Source organism: Salvia hispanica, chromosome 3 (genome assembly GCF_029641045.1).
Source record: "Salvia hispanica isolate PSC_SH4W2 chromosome 3, Shi_PSC_v1, whole genome shotgun sequence".
Classification (NCBI taxonomy): domain Eukaryota; kingdom Viridiplantae; phylum Streptophyta; class Magnoliopsida; order Lamiales; family Lamiaceae; genus Salvia; species Salvia hispanica.
Window position 1 is genome coordinate 49,072,403 of NC_142694.1, and position 18,463 is coordinate 49,090,865.

The 18,463-nt window shown below is 32.0% G+C and overlaps 1 protein-coding gene across 2 annotated transcripts; it reads left to right on the top strand.

Moving 5' to 3' along the window:
* The first annotated feature begins 15,128 nt into the window (after positions 1-15,128).
* LOC125216910 (ethylene-responsive transcription factor RAP2-7-like) lies at positions 15,129-18,287 on the top strand. Of its 2 annotated transcripts, XM_048118696.2 has the most exons (9): positions 15,129-15,917; positions 16,141-16,166; positions 16,255-16,285; positions 16,377-16,464; positions 16,546-16,691; positions 17,040-17,143; positions 17,253-17,359; positions 17,519-17,608; positions 17,765-18,287. In XM_048118696.2, exons 1-9 carry the CDS (start codon positions 15,442-15,444, stop codon positions 17,987-17,989), a joined length of 1,293 nt encoding a protein of 430 aa, XP_047974653.2. In that variant the 5' UTR covers positions 15,129-15,441; the 3' UTR covers positions 17,990-18,287. The 2 variants fall into 2 exon arrangements, with proteins under 2 accessions (XP_047974653.2, XP_047974654.2); XM_048118697.2 differs by lacking the exon at positions 17,519-17,608 and having other exon boundaries at positions 15,130-15,917.
* Positions 18,288-18,463: the final 176 nt, after the last annotated feature.

The following is an 18,463-nucleotide window of genomic DNA, read 5'->3' on the forward strand; positions in this document are numbered from 1 at the left end:
TCTCACTGGTCTTTACACTATCTCTTTTTATCTCTCAATGGATGACTACTAGATTTCGATCACTGAACCAAGTATTGAATGTAGGAGACAAAGACGATTGCGATGTTCTTCGTTGACATTTATGAGGACTCAACTATCCATAACGGCAGAGGATGCTTAGGTTTTGGAAGAGAATTGTCGAAGTGTAAAACAAGAACAAACCAAATTGGGCATGAGTACGCGATTGGGACCGTATTTGCAAGCATTGGGTTCGGGTCTAGGAAATGGTCTCCAAATACGTCGCCATCGTCAATATAAAAAAACTGGGCTTAGGCTTGGGCTTGGGCTTGGGCTTGGGTTCTAACTTTGAGCCAATTTAAAACATAAGATAAAATCCCATACCTGCACCATCATATTCATAATTCATTACTACAATACAAACTCATGTCTCATTTCAATGTCCAGACATAAAAAAAACATCTTTTGATTATATTGGCATTCTTGGGTCGATTTGGAGAGATCTATACTAAACATGCCATCATTTCCATCTCACTAAATGAGCCCACCATGTAAATCAACACAAAGCCCAAGCTGAGATAGGTAGGGACATGTTGGGAAATTCACTACCATAAAAAGAGAGGACTCAACGTACGAAAGGAGCAGAAGCGGCCACGTCGCCTTTGACAGCCAATAATCATTAAAACCTCGTACCCCTACCGACAATTACACTCTCTACGCTGATTTCTTATCTACTTTTTGCCATCAATTGTTTATTATTTTTCTCCCCAGATTTTTGTGCAACAAACTATTTTTTTATTACATAGTAGCCAAAAAATCTTTATAATCATATGCCCACTTGCAGAATATATATGCATAAAATATTTGGATGGGCCAACCCCACCCTTTCCTAGTTTGGGGGGGTAGTGTTGTATAACTTGAATCATATATCATGGTACATATACTTTTGTTGCCAAGACAAACACATTCGATAATTGCAAGACTACATTAAGTAAAGAGGGAGGGCTATTGTCAATCTTTAAGGAATGTGCTACTTTTCTTATACTCTAATTCTTGTAGGAAACAAACAGAAAAAGGGGTTCTGCCATTTTAGGAAAGATTATTCAAATCTCAAGATTGCAGTGTGCGCTTTGTTTTATTGTATAGTATGGAGTAGACTGTAAATTAATGTTATTTTGTACAACTTAAAAATACATAATCATTATTAAACTTTTGAATTCATCTTTGTAATAATCGATCGATGTTACTTACCAAAATATTGTCTACTTTAACTAGTAATGCCAATTCATTTGAATAGGCGGTTCTAGATTTCTGAAATTATAAATAAATCAAATAGCATACTTAATCAAGGTCCTTTCCACATTCACCAAAAAATTGCCTCACTTTGTTATTTTGTGATGTTCTAAAAAAATTGTCTCATTTATAAGTATAGAAAGTTTTTCTTTCATATTTTACCCAATTTTTCATCCATCTCTCATATTGTATCTATTTTTTTTTATCTTTCTTACTTTATCTACTTTTTCCTTCATCTCTCTTACATGTGTCATCTACAAATGAGATTTTTTTTTCCGGAAAAAATATGTGATTTTCTCTCCTACCATAGTGCCATGCATCCCATGACCCATGCTATCCTATAAATTGAAAATCCATAACCACAATTGCTACTAGAAAACCAAATAGAATTAATTAAAAAAAACTAGTAATGTACTGGAACACATTTTAAAAATTAGTACGTGCAATGATCCAAAAATTTAATAATTTAGCTAGAAATTATGTATGGGGCAGCTGGCAAATGTATTATGTCCACATTTTTCATATTGCACCAAAAATATCAAGGATAATTTATTAATGAGGCCATGAGTTGCTTGTCTAAGTTTGTTTGCTGCGAAAACAACAAGGAATGAAGATCCTACGGCAGAGTTAAAGCAATCCAAAATTAAACAAAAGTAGTAATCACATATTTGATGTCACTGTCAGAAATCATATAATAATGGCAGTACATAATAGAGTGGGGACCAAAAAAAAGAAGTCGTTTGTTTGATGAAATCTTGGCCGTTGATTCGATCTCCAATCTTTCGGGCAAGAAGCCCCACGCTCAACCAGGCGCGTGTTTTGACCGTGAATTCGAGGGTCCATGGGCCAACCGTACCTTATCTAAATCCACTGTTATATCTACACGTGGCGAATTACTATTCGGTTTGACTCATCAAATTTGAGTTCCAGGGATTTCGTGATATGAAATGTATACTGAATAATGAAAAATGGTATTGCCCCCAATCTGTCGTTTAAAGAAATGTTTTGAGTTCATACGGATTATATAAAGGTATCTTCGTTCTTGAATAGCATGAACTCTATTTTTTTAATCTATTTTTAAAAAGTTTAAATTTTTTATTGTTAAAATTCATTTTTTTTAACTAGATGATGAATCTCTACTAATAATATTTTAAAATTTTTTTTTTTCTGTCTTTTATTTTACCAATTATACATTAAAACTCGTATCAAATCGAATGTTCATATTTTTCAGGAACGGATGAAATATTATACAATATTTTATATGGTATAGTTGCAAAATTTTCAAACTTGGTGCTTTACTATTATGTTTTTAAAAGCAGTGATTGACCAAAATTTGTAATTTCTTCCAATTTAATTGGCAATTTAACCTATGGTTGATTAGGTGTCTCCCTTTGACCGTAATTAAATATCTGATATTCATCATTATATGTCTCATTTTATTTTTAATAATTTTAATAAATTGGTCTTGCATTCTATTACAAAACTCTTTTTAACATTTTATAAATGTTTGTTATGAAATTAATATATAAGCATAAGATTCATATATTCTTATTAATTATTTAAAGATATGTTAACTTATTATATATAAGGTCAACTTTACTCTACTCACAATAATCCATTCCTTTTATTGCTAGATCTCACTATTTCATATATTATTCATTTTAATTTTCACTCAACCAATTTAATTTCAATGAACCATTAATAATAAAATTATAAAAAGTACATTTATATTAAAAATGTCATCACATTAAACACAAGATTTAAATAAAAAATAAAATTACAAAATTTAATTAACTTATTGAAAGCAATAAAATTATAGATGATTAATGGATGAATTGGGGAATCAAAATATGAAAAAAATAAAAAAAAGTTATTGAAAAAAACAATCATAAAAAGGTCATATTTGAGGAAGTGAAAATCTTTTTTTATATTTTTTTTGATTTTCTCTTATTTTTTTAAAATAAAACTAATTTATACCGATATAAAAGATGTCCACTCGCTCATTCTAGTAGAAGCCCCGCAATGGTGTGTCGATGCAGTGTCATCCCGGACGCAGGACGTGTTCTTCCAGACGGCATAGTTGTTGATGCTCTAAGTGACACCACCCCCACATTGAATGATGGACCCATTAATTTGCCCAATGAATCTCTTTCAATAAATCTAAAAGCAAGTGAAAATATACCTAAAAAAACTATGTAAATAATATTTTTACATTCCAAATAATTAAGTATTCCCTCTGTCCCACTTAAGATAATACGTTTTTCTTTTTAGTTTGTCCCAGTTAAGATGAAACATTTCCTTTTTTGGAAACTTTTGCTCTCCAATTAATACATCCAATCATTTTTTCCTACCTCTATTTAAATATTCATCTCTCTTTTTCTCTCTATTTTAATACTTTCATCCACATTTTCTCTCTCTAATTAAACACATTAACCAATAACTCTTAAAATCTGTGTCGGCTAAGGAATGTATCATTTTAGCCGAGACTGAGGGAGTACTACCTAAAAAAGCTCTGAAATAATATTTTTACATTCCAATAGTAATCAATTGTCACCGTGATGACAACTTTTGTAGAAATTTTCAAAACAAAAAGCTTTTGTAAAATATATAAATGGGATGGGTGAGTGGAGTAGGTATTCTAACCCAAAAGGGAATGCAACTAAGAAAATTTTAAGGTAATGGTTTGCCTGAAAGGGGAAAGTTAGTACAGTCTAGATTCTTGGTTCGTGGGCATCTATCAATGTTTATTGACAAATCAACTTTCTTTGTTATCTATCGTCTTTCATTAAATATTCTGTCTGGAAGTGTGAATGAGACACTGAATTGATTGGAAATCGAAATAATACTAATTTGACGGTCCAGATTTATTTTCTTATTTTTGTAGCTGATCACTGTGATTGGATATGCTTATGGTTTGGTAATTCTCTGTTTAAGGTTTTCTTCATGTACTATCTCCCTAGGACATTAGCAGTGTGGAATGACTAATGACTAATGTATCCTCCTCTTGGAAAATGACATCATCCATGATGTTCTTTCAAGAATCTTTTGTAGTACTAGTATAATTAATTTAGTTGACCATTTTTCAAAAGTTTATAATTATAGTAGTAGTACAAGATTTGAGGATGACATGGAATTTGTTTTCTTGATCATACTAAGATTAGATGTGATTATGGCGCTTTCATGTTTCATGTTTTAGGAGAATATTGGGTAGCATGAATATTTTAATTTGTATTGATAAAATTAGTTATTCAAACTTTTAATTGTGTATATCAGTATATATGGTATACACTACAAGAAAAAAAAATGACGTCTTTTAAATTCAATTAAAAAAGATTTTTTATGTTTCTAAATAATTTATCAATATAGATGTGATATGAGAAGTTCATTTCTTTTTTATGTTGTATGTGGATAGGTATTGTGACTTGGCGATGAAAATGTGAATATGATTTTACAAATATAGTATGTTGTATTTGACATCATTCATGACATCTTATAGCGATAATTATTAATTTAATAGAGTCAAATATTTTAATCGCCAAGTCACTTATAATATTTTTAGTATCCTCGATGACTTCGAATATAATATTCTAAATTTGTTAAGATAATGATTTTGGATTACTAAGTACATTATAATTATATTATACAAAGAATAAGAGAATTGATATGTCGAGAGATAAGTTTGAGCTATTGTAGTGTGGACAAAATTGTAATATAATTGTTTATAATTATTCCTTGAAGATTGTAATAACTTTAATGATAGATATATATTTTATTCGAAACTAAATTTTCATAATTATTGAGAGAATGTTTTTAAATTTAAATTGAAAATAAAATTATAACTTCACGCTATTTTCTTAATACAAAAGGGAGGGCAACACTCTAAAGAAAAAATTCGAAGAAATCATAGCGAGGTAGCGGATAAAAGCTTCACACTATGATCTCCACCCATAAAATCTGCCAATCATTTCAATTCACAAAGAAATAAACAACTTTCTCTCTTTTTTTTAAACAACTTTCTCTCTATAACTTGACACAAAGTTACTGAATTGAAATAATAAATAGAAATAATTAAAATAGATTTGCCGGTTGCAGTTGATATATTTCCTTTATTCTTCTTCTTTTTTGTAAATTCCTTTTACTCTTGAGATGAGACTAATTTGTGTTTTCAATTTGAGGATGTGCACCAAATGAGACTCAACTAAATTGAAATGTGTTCGTACATCTGATTATATGAGACATTTTCTAACTGTTTAGATATAAATATTTCATTTTACTATTTTGAGATATCTGTGATTTAAAGTTCATTCGTCTTTTCTATTCTAAGTAAGTTGACCATATCATCCACATAAATCATTACACTCACATTGTATTATAAAATCAATATATAAAAATAGGGTCCACGTTCCATAAATCAATTTTACCATTTTTCTTCACAATATCAAATAATATTTTAAAACCCGTGTTGAGTCAAAATGGACTAAAAATGGTGAAAAGGGAACTATTTTTTAAAAATTCATTTACAGCATGAAAGTTCAGGTTAAATTACTCAATGGTGAATTAAATTTGTGGCCTTTGCATCATTTATAAAATCATTTATGCTTAATATCTCTTAAATGAACTCATTGCATGTCCAAACAAGAAGACAAGTATACTAATTACAATTAAATTACATTGTCCTAGTTTTACAGATGCAAATTCACAAAACCAAGCCATAGCAAAATGAACGCCTATGTGCAAATTCAAAATTAGTTGAAAGAAACAGATACAATCATACAATCATACTTGTACATTACATCGTAGACCCACATGCTACATGACAGATTGGAGAAAATTAATAAAATGTAACTTAGTATGATCGGAATAAAATAAAAACCCAATCAAATCACTGAAGAAAATAAAAATTCTAAATGCTATTGTAAAATGATGAGTGGCAATTGTGCAACAAACAAAATATATGGACAACCGTTACCCACAACGTAAGTACAATATCTATACGCATCTACTTCAATAATTGGTGATTGCCTTTTCATACAATGGAAAGGCCATAAATTTAAATCACACACACATATTGCACGTGTTTGCTCTTCATCTTTGTTGTTTTGCAATTTATGGATATTTAGGAGGTTAGATATGGTGGAAAGAGGAACATGCGACAATTAACAACGTTGAAAACTATTTAAGAAAAAGTTATTGTAAATAAACGGAAAATGAACTTCAATTCATATCTTGATTAATTAGCTAGGAGTGTGTAATTACATATGGGAGAGTTTTTTTCGAATCATATATGCGATCTATGGCTAATTGATTTGCAAAGAGTTTTCAAGAATTTTGTCACTCCAAAATGTCGGGGAACGTGTATGGTTTGGTTAATTGAGCTGAATTGCATGTGGGTTAGGGTTTTGTTATCCTCTCTGCAATGGAAAGGTATCACATTATATAGACTAATTTTGCTGTCGGAAAGTGTTTAATTTCAAAATTTCATCGTAAAATAATGTCCAATTTTCTTTTTTTTATCTTTGTCTACGATACAAATTATGTAAACTTTCAGTTTTCATGAAATAATTATGAATTAAAAATATACAAGTTCCACTTTTATTTAGAGATAAGCATTATGGAAGTTCAAAATTAGAATATTGTACGTATATTCAGTTTTCATACACAAACACTGGGATTTTATAAAAAAAAATATGAAACACATCACATCAAATATAATTGCAGATAACATCGTATCGATGGGGAGTTTTGTTCATTCTAGTACTTACAAGATATGGAGTACATGACTATTGCACAATTAATTTGTGTGTTGATTAATGTGTTCTTCAATGTATTGACTAAATTTCTCAAGGACGGATCAGGTATATCATAATTAGGGATGTCAATCGGGTTAAACCGTTCAGGTTCAGGCCAATTCACTCGGGTTACCGGGCTATTTGAGTGCGGGCTATTCGGGTTATGAATTTTTGGGTCATAAATTTTCAACCCTAACCCGCCGGGTTTCGGGCTAACCCATTGGTCTATTCGGGCTAAAAGCTTTAGAAAATAATCTCTTGTATCAAAATTTCGATTTTAAATTTTAAATACTTTTTTTTTAGTTTTAGAATCATATAAAATCTTCAAATTTTCATAGTTTTCTTCAATAATAGTTGGAAAAATGCCTTTCATCTGGATCAACTACAACATAAATTAAAGTTTGTGTTCGTGTCATTATTTTGGCATTGTTCATAATTAATTCTTTATGAAAATTAAAAATCATATGATGATATGATGATGAGACGATGGAATAATGAGTCGAGGTGGAATTAGAAAGTTGATATCGTGAGATCAAGTAGAAAAGTGTCGAATGAAGATTGAAAAAGGATAATGATTGTGCCACATAAAATTCAAAATTACAAAAAACCCCTAAAACTTAATAGTAATTTTTAATTAAAAGTTGCAACCCATCGAGCCAATCCGCAACCCATTCGGGCTAACCTGTTTAGCCCGTTTTGTAATCGGGTTACAACATAACAGCCCTAACCCCCACTAATTTTACCGGGTTATTCAGGTTGGAATGACATCCCTAAATTTATAGTAATATTTATCTCTTGTGTGGATAAAACGAGCGTCCTTGGTTTAGCATTATAGAAGCGCTTCGCTAACTCTAAGCACCTGGGTAGGCCTGTCAAATCGGGTACCCGCGGATACCCGATCCGAAATTTTTGGGTACCCGATCCCGAAATTCCCTAAATCACATACCCGATACCTGACCCGATTTTTATTTCGGATACCCGGATACCCGACTCGGGTATCCAGTCCCGAAAAATCGGATATCCAGTCCCGATTGAGATTGTTACTTTTTTCAAAAAAAAAATCACTATAAAATTTTAGAATTTATTTCATATTATTTAGTTAGAATAGGGGCAGTACCTAAGGGGCATGCACCTGGTTGGACTAGAGCTGGTTTTGATGTGGATGGCAGAGGTTGAGAGTGAACACATTCCTTACCAAATTGTGGCACTCGACTATTTTTTAAAACCCATGTAATATTTGCTTTATCTAATACGAATAAACTTGTCCATATTTCAAAAAAAAACTATCACAATAACATCCTCCCTAATAAACATCACAATTCAATAATTCAAAAGTTCAATCATTCATCCACAATCACCTATCACAATTCATAAATCTAAATCACTAATATCTTACTTATATGCTAACAAGTATTAACTAAAAGATAATTAAGAAATTAAATTACATTTAATTATAAAAAAAATATAATTTATTAATTTTAAAAAATAAATCGGGTATTTCGGGAATACCCGATACCCGATCATCCAAAATTCTTACTACCCGATCGCGATCCGATACACGAAAAATCGGGTTTCGGATATCCAATTATCCGACATTTTTTCGGATTCGGATATCGGGTATCCAATTATCCGACATTTTCGGGTTCGGATATCGGGTATCCAATACCCGGTATCCATTTTGACACCCCTACACCTGGGTATGAGAATTTAGCTTCACTAACTCTCGACTAAGTCTTAAACCTTCACATTCATTATTCGCTTTTAGGGCATTACAAAAAAAAACATTTTCAATTTCCAATTTCCACTAACTCTTGACTAAGTCTTAAACCTAAATTTATAATATTGATATTTTGTATGGATAAAAAAAATATTTAAGGGGCATATTCATTTTAACGCAACCATATATATACATATGTGAGTGTGTAAGTGCGTGTGTGAAGAAAGAACTTTTACTTCAGCAATGAGCTTGATTCTTTCATTGAGTGGGTTGATGAAATCATGTGTGGCAACGAGATAAAGAGAAAGTAATGTTTGCATCGTAGACCGTTTTACGATCTTAACGCGACCATATATATACATATGTGAGTGTGTGTGTGAAGAAAGAACTTTTACTTCAACAATGAGCTCGATCATTTCATTGAGTGGATCGATGATAATCATGTGTGGCAACGAGATAAAGAGAAAGTGATGTTCGCATCGTAGACCTTTTTTGACCTTATTAGAATATATATATGTTTTGGTTTAAGTTAGAAACGATTTATTAGTAATGTTTGGACTCATTGGGGTAATTTTGCTTTTTCTTAAAAATATTAAAAAAATAAAAACATATCTTTTGAATGTAAATACAAACAGTATATTCATTAAATTTTGCTAGAACTAGGTATTCCCATTTAAAAGAAAGTTAAAACTCTAATTGTAAAATATACCATCACTTCACCAACCCTATATTATTATTATTATTATTATTATAACGGGGACCATCAAACTAATTGCTGCTTTAAAATTATACTAGTACTAAATTATTACTATGCTACTCATTGTGAAAATAAGTACTAGTAAATATTCTGCAACAAGTACAATATATAGTATCCTAAAATATTAGTCCCATTTGTAGCATTTCCTACACGTTTATACACTGTTTATTATGCTTCTATGATATCTCCGTCCATTTTATTTGTTGATGTTTCCAGCCTATCTCAACAAGCCACGTCGCTGTCTCTATGGGAAAATAATAAAGAATTCCAATTTTGGAAAGAAAATCGTTTGCTTTTTTCAGGCATATATTTCCTTGGACGGTGTCCAAGAAATTAATTAGTTTTCATTATTAATTTTTTTGCAGCAATAGATTATAGACTAAATGTAGTGTACTTACTTTATATGGGTAAATTTCCATATTTCTTGAGGTTTAGGGTTAAAGGATCAATGTTTATAAGTAGGGATGTAAATTGGGCCAGTCCATCGGGTTTCGGGCTAATCCTATTTGGGTTGTGGGTCATTCAGGTGCGGGCTAATCGGGTTGTGATTTTCTTCGGGTTATAAAAGTTCAACCTTAACCCTAGAAGCTCGGGTTTCGGGCTAGCCCAGTGGGCTAATCGGGTTGCTATCGATAAAATTAACATGTGATCAATCCAATAAATAATGGTGAAAATTAGTTATATTTATAAAATATAAAATATTTAATTATGATATATTTTAGATATATGCTTAAAATCAAACATAAACACCATCATACACTAATATTTGAGATTTATGCAAAATAAAACATAAACATCAAGAAATTTTAAAGCATGCTTTAGAAATTTAAATATATTTTTTAGTGAATTTGAAGTTTCTAATTTATATATCTATTATTATGTTAATAAAAATTTAATATATAATTTATATATTTAATATATAAAATTGAAAGTTATTTTTTTAGTAATCTACCCCCTCTGTCCGCGAATAGGAGTCCCGTTTTTCCATTTTAGTCAGTCCGTGAATAGGAGTCTCAGTTCACTTTTACCAAAATGGTCATAGGGTCCCACCTACTACTAACTCATTCCACTCACATTTCATTTAAAACTAATATTTACAAGTGGGACATCTATTCCACTAACTTTTTTCCACCCACTTTTCTAAACATTTCTTAAAACTCGTGCCGCCCATAAATGAGACTTCTAATGGCGGACGGAGAGAGTATATCATAAAATAACCAATGAAGTGTTGAATTAGAGTCAAACAAATAGAACGATAGAAATTTTATCGAGTTTTCGGGCCAGCCCATCGGGTTTTCGGATCTGACCCTAACGGGTTGCGGGCTAATCGGGTGTGGACTAGTCGGGCTGTTATTTTATCGGGCTAGAAATTTTCAGCCCTAACCCTAAAAATTTGACAGGCTATTACATCCACGGATTGCGGGCTACATTAACGTCCCTATTTATAAGTAACTAGTAGGGCTGATAGTCAAAACATTCTACTATTTAAATGATGAATATGCAAACCTAAATTTAATTTAAAAAAAAAACTTCTTTAAACTTGTTTCTTTAGTAATGATACGGAGGCATGAAATCATGCCAATATGCATATATTTGATGGTATATCTCACAAACTTTTGACTAGTTATAGTATTTCTCGTAAATTTAAAAAATATACTCCCTCCGTCCCATAAAAATATAAACAATGGATATAACACGAATATTAAGACAAAATTGATAAAGTAAGAGAGCGGATGAGAATGGTATGGTAAAGTAAGAGAGAGGATATGAATTGTAGTTAAAGTAGTATTAGTGGATAGTGAGACCTAAATTATAAAATTGATGTAACTTTCCAAAAATGAAATACACATATTTTTGTGGGATGTATGAAAATGGAAAGTGCACATATTTTTATGGGATGAAGGGAGTATATACTTCCTTTCTCCATCATTTAAAAAGCCCTTTTAACTCGGGATGAGTTTTAAGAAATTATTTTACTTTGTGAAAAAAGTTTAGAGAAAGTGCGTGGAATGTGTGACCCATTTTTAATATTAGTTTTATAATGGGTTGTGAGTACAGAAAGTTAGTAGAATATGAGGTCTGCATACTAAAAGTAGAATAAATTAGTAAATGGTTCTATAAATCATGAACAACCCAAAATGACAAAATGACTCTTTAAATTGTGAGAGAGTATAATTTTACCTATTCCAAAATGTTATTTCTGACTAACACACCTGACTTTTTTTATCCTATTTGACATAACTAAATCAATGTGATTTTTTTTTATCTCATTTGCCATGAACCTAAGAAGGGATAAAAAAGAATAACATAAACATTTTACAGTTCTATACTTAGAATAAGTTTTCGTGGAAAATATCTTATTTGAGTCGGATTGAGAAATAACACATGAAATATAAAATTTATAATTTTAGACCAATTGTGTAGGAAATATCAGAATTAGACCAAATTTCTAGTCTCAAGCATTGTCTCTACAATATTTACAAGTAGTACTATGGCCATGTTTGGTTGGCAAGGAAAATGATTCCTGAGAAAATGAATCTCGGGAATATGAATCCTAGTAATATTACTTTCATGTGTTCGGGGAATATCAAAATTTTAAATTTATACTTAATTTAAACACCAAACTAAAAATATACTTTTTATTTTTTTATTTTTTTATTTATAAAAACGAATAATATTGTAAATTTTTTTAATATATTATTAATTATAAATAATTATAACTATATTATTATATTTGTCATTACAATGGATAGTTTAAATATGGATTATCCATCATAATATATAATAATATAATTATAATTATAATTACATGGATTATTATACTCATTTATTATATTGTAATTATAACATTTACAGACATCATAGTTGAATAAATTTTATAAATTAAAATTGCACTATAACTTTATTGATTAATAATAGTTTATAAAATATAATAATTATTATTCATTATACAATTTATATATATAATTTTATTTTAATTATTAATAAATTATTAATTAATATTATGAATTATTATAAAATATATTTATAATTATGATAATTTTAATTATAGTTATTTATTATAGTGAAATTAAGTATAATTTATAATTTTAAATTATTTTTAAAATATAGTAACTAATAATAATAATAATAATATACTATATTGCTTAAATATGTAAGAATCCTAAAATTGGAAAAAAGAATACCTAAGAAAAGTTAGAATTCAGAATCCTGGAAAGTTGTACTAACTTTCCTTGTTCTCGGATTCTGATTACTTTCCCAGTTTGATTAAAAACCGAAACAAACGTAGAAATTTAAAATTTAAGAAATCAGATTACTTTCTCAGATAGAATCCTGCCAACCAAGGTATTTCATTTTAAGGGGGTAAATATACTTTCTAGTTAATTAACTCAAAATATTCCCGTGTTTCAATTTTTCATACATATGAGAATGAAAAACTAGTGGCCAATAAATTTAAGTTTTATTCTAAATACAAGATTAATTAAGTTTGCTTGGTTTTGAATATTTTAAGGTGAGTATTTTTGTAAATCTCAACTTGTAGCACACTTTAGTGTATATAGTAGTAATACAAAGTATCCCCAAGTAATAGGTTAGGTTGGTTTCGCCTCAACTCTACTGAAAAATAAAATTATTTGTCAACTATAATTACTTATCTGCACCAAGTCGTCATCCATTTTAATAATACATTAATTGGTTATTGCAACTGAATGTATTTCTAAATGGAGAAAATAATATGATAATGGGTTAGTCAAGAACTACTCCATAATGGTCCGGCTGCTGAAAAAGGGAAAGAGCAAATATATGTGAGCACCACATTTATTTAATGGACTTTTAGTATATTTGTTACTACTCCACTGTTTATTTTATTTTATAATTAAATTTGATTTTAATATTTTAAAATTTGTTATTAACATTTTTATTTTATAATTTTCATAAATATCGAAGTTAAATATTCTTTCTAAAATTAGTGCTGCACTTGTCATTTATGTACTCGTGCATTAAATAAATTTGGAGGAATGTGTGTTATGCCACTCTTATTCTATGATCTAATCTATAGTCCATTCTTACTAGTAGTAATGTTTATATGTCTATGATATAATCCATTTAAATGTATGAAATCATACTTGTTAGATATTATAATAATGCTGGATTCATAATTAATTACCTAAATGAAGATTGATTTTGTAAACCGAAACCTAAATTTGGTTATTAAGAAGTTTAATAAGAGTGTGGTATAAATGAAGTTGACAATTGCAAAGCATTAATTTGTGGTTAGTGTTTCGATTAACACTATTTTGAGTTAGGTACAAAATTACTAACTATGAATTCTTTTAAAAAAAAATCAAATACTCAAACCAAATATCGATAATTAATAAAATTGAGACATCAAAGGACAAAACTAGCAAGATGCGAATAAAACAACAACAACAAGAGATAACTTACTAAACAAAAACGCAAGCACAAACCATTAACACAGCAAAGATCGGAAAAAGCAAACAAATATAAAAAGTCTAAAACAACACCCAAATCAAATAAACAAAACCACAATGAACAAGTAGAATCACCTATTGTCAGGGAATTGATAGACAATCAGAGACAACCGACAATCAGCACAACATACCTCTTCATGAAACTCTTGATCATGGACATTCCCTAACAACATTCAATAAAAACCTTGGTGCAAAGGGATGTCCAGAAGACACCATCCTTTCACATTAGTTCTAAGACATCTCATATGAATCGTTTATTCTCGAATAAATCTCAGTTAGGTTTGATGTATTTGGGAAGATAAAATGAGAAATCCTAATACTAAAGGTTACTAGAAGGCTAATAGGAGAAAATGAAGTACTCCCTCCGTCTGTGAAGCGTTGTACAATTTTGTTATATTGGTCCGTCTGTGAAAAAATGTCAATTTTCTTTTTTTTTCTATTTTTGGTAAATAGACCCACTTTCCACTAATTTTTTACACTCACACTTCCTTCGTTCCATAGTAATGGAGGCGTTTCTTTTCGGCACGGAGATTAAGAAAAATTGTGTTAAGTGAGTTAAGTAAATGGAAAATAAAGTAGAAAATAAAAAAGGTAGAGAGATGAATAGAGAAAAAAGTAAGTAAATGCAAAGTAGGTGTGGAAAAATGTGTCGACTTTTACTAAAAAGAAAAATGACTCTATTACTATAGAACGTACCAAAATAGCAAAATGACTCTATTACTATGAAAGGAGAGAGTATAAAACTAATATATAAACGAGAGACTCTCATTCCACTAACATTTTCAACTTATTTTTTCTTCATATTTTTTAAAACTCACGTTGAGTCAAACATGGATAATATTTTGTGGACGAAACAAGTAGTATTCAATATTTTCATTCTCTTATTTGCATAGAATATGTCAATCATTCTTATTTTTAGCTACTCTCAATTTGAAAAGCATTTCTCTAATGCTATTTTTCCTTGATATGTATTCAGAAAAATGAGACCAAATAATGTTAATTGGAGGCCACCTTGATTAGCAAGGAAAAATGAGAATAGAAAGCTAAGGTTGAACAAGTTGAAAGAGAGCTACATTTATTTCACATTATTAATCAACCCTTCTTTTTTATTCTTCTTCCTTCTTCTTCATTAAAGCAAACCACCCAATTAAAATGCAACTCCTCTGACTTCCCTTTTCCAACTCTCTCTCTCTCTGCATATACATACATATTTACATACACCTCGCTGCCTGTATCTATATCCCTCGGTTTTTTCTTGTTGCAATTTTTTCAAACAAATGCATATACAGTTACAGATTCCGTTTTCCTCACTTTCTCTCTCTACATTCTTCATCTGATTTCAACGATTTTCTCTTCAACTACCATCATTTCACACTATTCCACGCACCAGAGAGTGAAATGTTGGATCTGAATGTTGGCGCCGCCTTCTCCGACGACGAGCTCAGCTTCCACAACGCCGCCACCACCGCCGATTCCGTCGCCTCCACGACCACCTCCGCCACCAATAATGCCGCCGCCGCCGAGGTCGACAGCAGCACCTGGACTCCGGCGAAATCCGTCTCCACGCTCAATTTCTCAATCCTCGACAAGTACGTGATCGAGATCGAGGATGACGTCAGCGTCGGAGGGAGCGAGCTGCAGCTGTTCCCGATCGCCGATTCGGCGCCGCCGCCGCTGGTTAGGGAGAAGTATTGGCTGAATCTGTCGGTGCCGGAGGACTCCGGCAGGGTGGAATTGGGGATTTATAAGGCGCAGTTGCCGGAGGCTGCTCCGGTGCAGCCGAAGAAGAGCAGGCGTGGGCCCCGCTCCAGGAGCTCTCAGTATCGTGGAGTTACCTTCTACCGTAGGACTGGAAGATGGGAATCTCATATTTGGTTGGTCTGCTTGTCTGCTTACCTTCCATGCATGCCTAATTTGGAGAAATTCTGTTTTGCTTTTCAATTGCTTTTCAAATTAAACGGTTGAATTGTGGTGGACTGTGATCTGTGGAAAGATGAGTGTTGAATCTGCGGATGAGATCACTGATTGAATGGAGTTAGGTGGTGGATTTGTTTGTTTTATGTGGTCCTTTTACTGAGTATTGGCCTTTTGTTGCAGGGATTGTGGAAAACAAGTCTATTTGGGTAAGAACACGGAGCTATTGTATAGCTTTGGTTTGCAAATATCAATTTATGTATCTGTTTTAGTGATTCGTTTATTGATTTCTATCAGGAGGGTTTGATACAGCACATGCTGCAGCTCGGTAAGAATCTTGGTTCATAATAAGAATTTTGGATGTGTGTTCTTGATTAATTAGTTATTAATACTGATCATATTTTGGAATACTTGTTTAGGGCATATGATCGAGCTGCAATCAAGTTCCGTGGGGTTGATGCTGACATCAATTTCACCATCAGTGATTATGATGAGGAGATGAAACAGGTTTGGAGGTGTTTAAGCTTTTGTGGCCAACATTTGGAATCTTGTCACTCTATTTGTGCTTATGCGGTTGGAGATTTGCAGATGAAGAGTTTGTCGAAGGAAGAGTTTGTTCACATTCTGCGTCGCCAGAGCAATGGGTTCGCCCGGGGAAGCTCCAAGTATAGAGGCGTAACTCTGCACAAATGTGGTCGTTGGGATACAAGAATGGGTCAATTCGTTGGAAAGAAGTAAGCGCTTTTCTTGGATTATTTCATTGCTTCATTTGACTGATTACAAGAGCTTGATTTAATTCCTTATACATGGTGTTTGTGAGATGTTTATGCATTCATCTAATCATGATTAATGCATGAAGGTTTCTGGTTTTGGAGTACTTGTTTAGGATAGTTAATTAAATGGAGAGAGGAATCCCTTTTATCTGTATGATACGATACTATAACGGTTATTCGAGAGCAAAATAAAGGCTGCAAGGTCCTTGTGATCATGAATTCATATGTCATTAGACGCTGTGTTGTGCTAAGACGAATTCATTTTTGTTGTCTCGCATAAAAAGCTTCCGTTTCATGTTGTGGATTCAGGGCATATGATGAAGCAGCCATCAAATCTAATGGGAGAGAAGCCATTGCAAAATTTGAGTTTAGCAACTATGACAAGGAGATGAACTTAAGCTCCAGAAATGGAGGTATATGGCAAATCACTATCTTAGTTTCAACCTCGTTTTTACTGAATATCAATTTTTCTTGTCTTGTCCGCACAGTGGCTAACTTGGTATCTTTTTGCTGCAATTCTAGGTAATGGCAGCAGTCTTGATCTCAACCTCGGGATGTCTTTATCTTCCGATGGGAATGACACTACCAGAAATCAGCATTATCCTGCTCCCGATGGGAAGAGATTAAAGGTATACAGCTATTAGATTCATTTCAAAATTTCACTAAAGCTGGAGAGCTTCATTTCATGGATATGCATTTTTGTTGCTGGCTTCAAAAAGAAAATGAATGTCTTCACCGATGCTAGGACAGTAGTTTTCCTTCATCTTATGATCTGTGTAATTTTATAGGTCGAGCCAATCTCTGTCCCTCAAGAACTAATACAAAAGTATCCTACCATGTGGGCTGGCATCTATTCTGGTTTTACCCCAAACGATAAGGTGAAACTAAAAAAAAAGCTAGTGACGCAAGTAGTAGTAACAAACATTGACACATTGGATATAAGTCGAAACGAAGCTTCATTTCTATAATAAAAGATGCATAATTTGAGTCATGAACTTGCTGAAGAATAACAGTAATAATTATATTTTTGACAGGAATTAGCTACAAGAATGAGTGGTGAAGCTGTTCCTTTGCCTGGATACAGCTCAAACTGGCCATGGAAAATGCCAAGCCATGGTATGGCCACCCCAGTCCCCATATTGGCTTCTTCTGCAGCATCATCAGGATTCTCTTCCGCAACTTCTCCATACTTCACTTCTGCCGTGCCATTGACCAATCGGGCACAATTTCCTACAACAGCTTTCCACAGCCTTCAGTGACCCTTCCTTGCAAGTTCGAATCACAACAGCCACAACTATTATCAGTAACAGGAGCGGAACAGCCTCATTTTAGTCTGTTTGAGATTTGGCTAGCAAAAGAAGCCATGCCAACTGGGGTGAGTCGTCTCAGCAGCCATACGTATAGCACAAATAATAGATTGACCAAATTATATGTTGGTACGATGATTCTCAAGAGTCTGAATACTGTGTAGATTCGATTCTGTTACAAACCATTGTTAAATCTTGTTTGCATCCATCTTTTTGAGCTATAAATGAGAAATGCATATATTCTTCTTTACATCCAGCTTGCTGTTGACAACCCCATTGTTGCAACTTGCAAATGGGAATTTTACCTCTAGTCAAAGAAATAAACATGATAACACCTAAGAGAGATTGTTCATATCATCCATTAGGTGCTCAATGAATACAGCTTTCGAGTTTAGGCAGCACCGAAAGACTTGACAGAAGAGACGG

Excerpts from the sequence above, each read along its gene's own strand:
- LOC125216910 (XM_048118696.2), top strand. The coding sequence starts at position 15,442 with ATGTTGGATCTGAATGTTGGCGCCGCCTTCTCCGACGACGAGCTCAGC. Across the intron at positions 16,692-17,039 it reads GGTCAATTCGTTGGAAAGAA|GGCATATGATGAAGCAGCCA; the intron begins GTAAGCGCTTTT and ends TTGTGGATTCAG. Across the intron at positions 17,360-17,518 it reads CCGATGGGAAGAGATTAAAG|GTCGAGCCAATCTCTGTCCC; the intron begins GTATACAGCTAT and ends GTAATTTTATAG.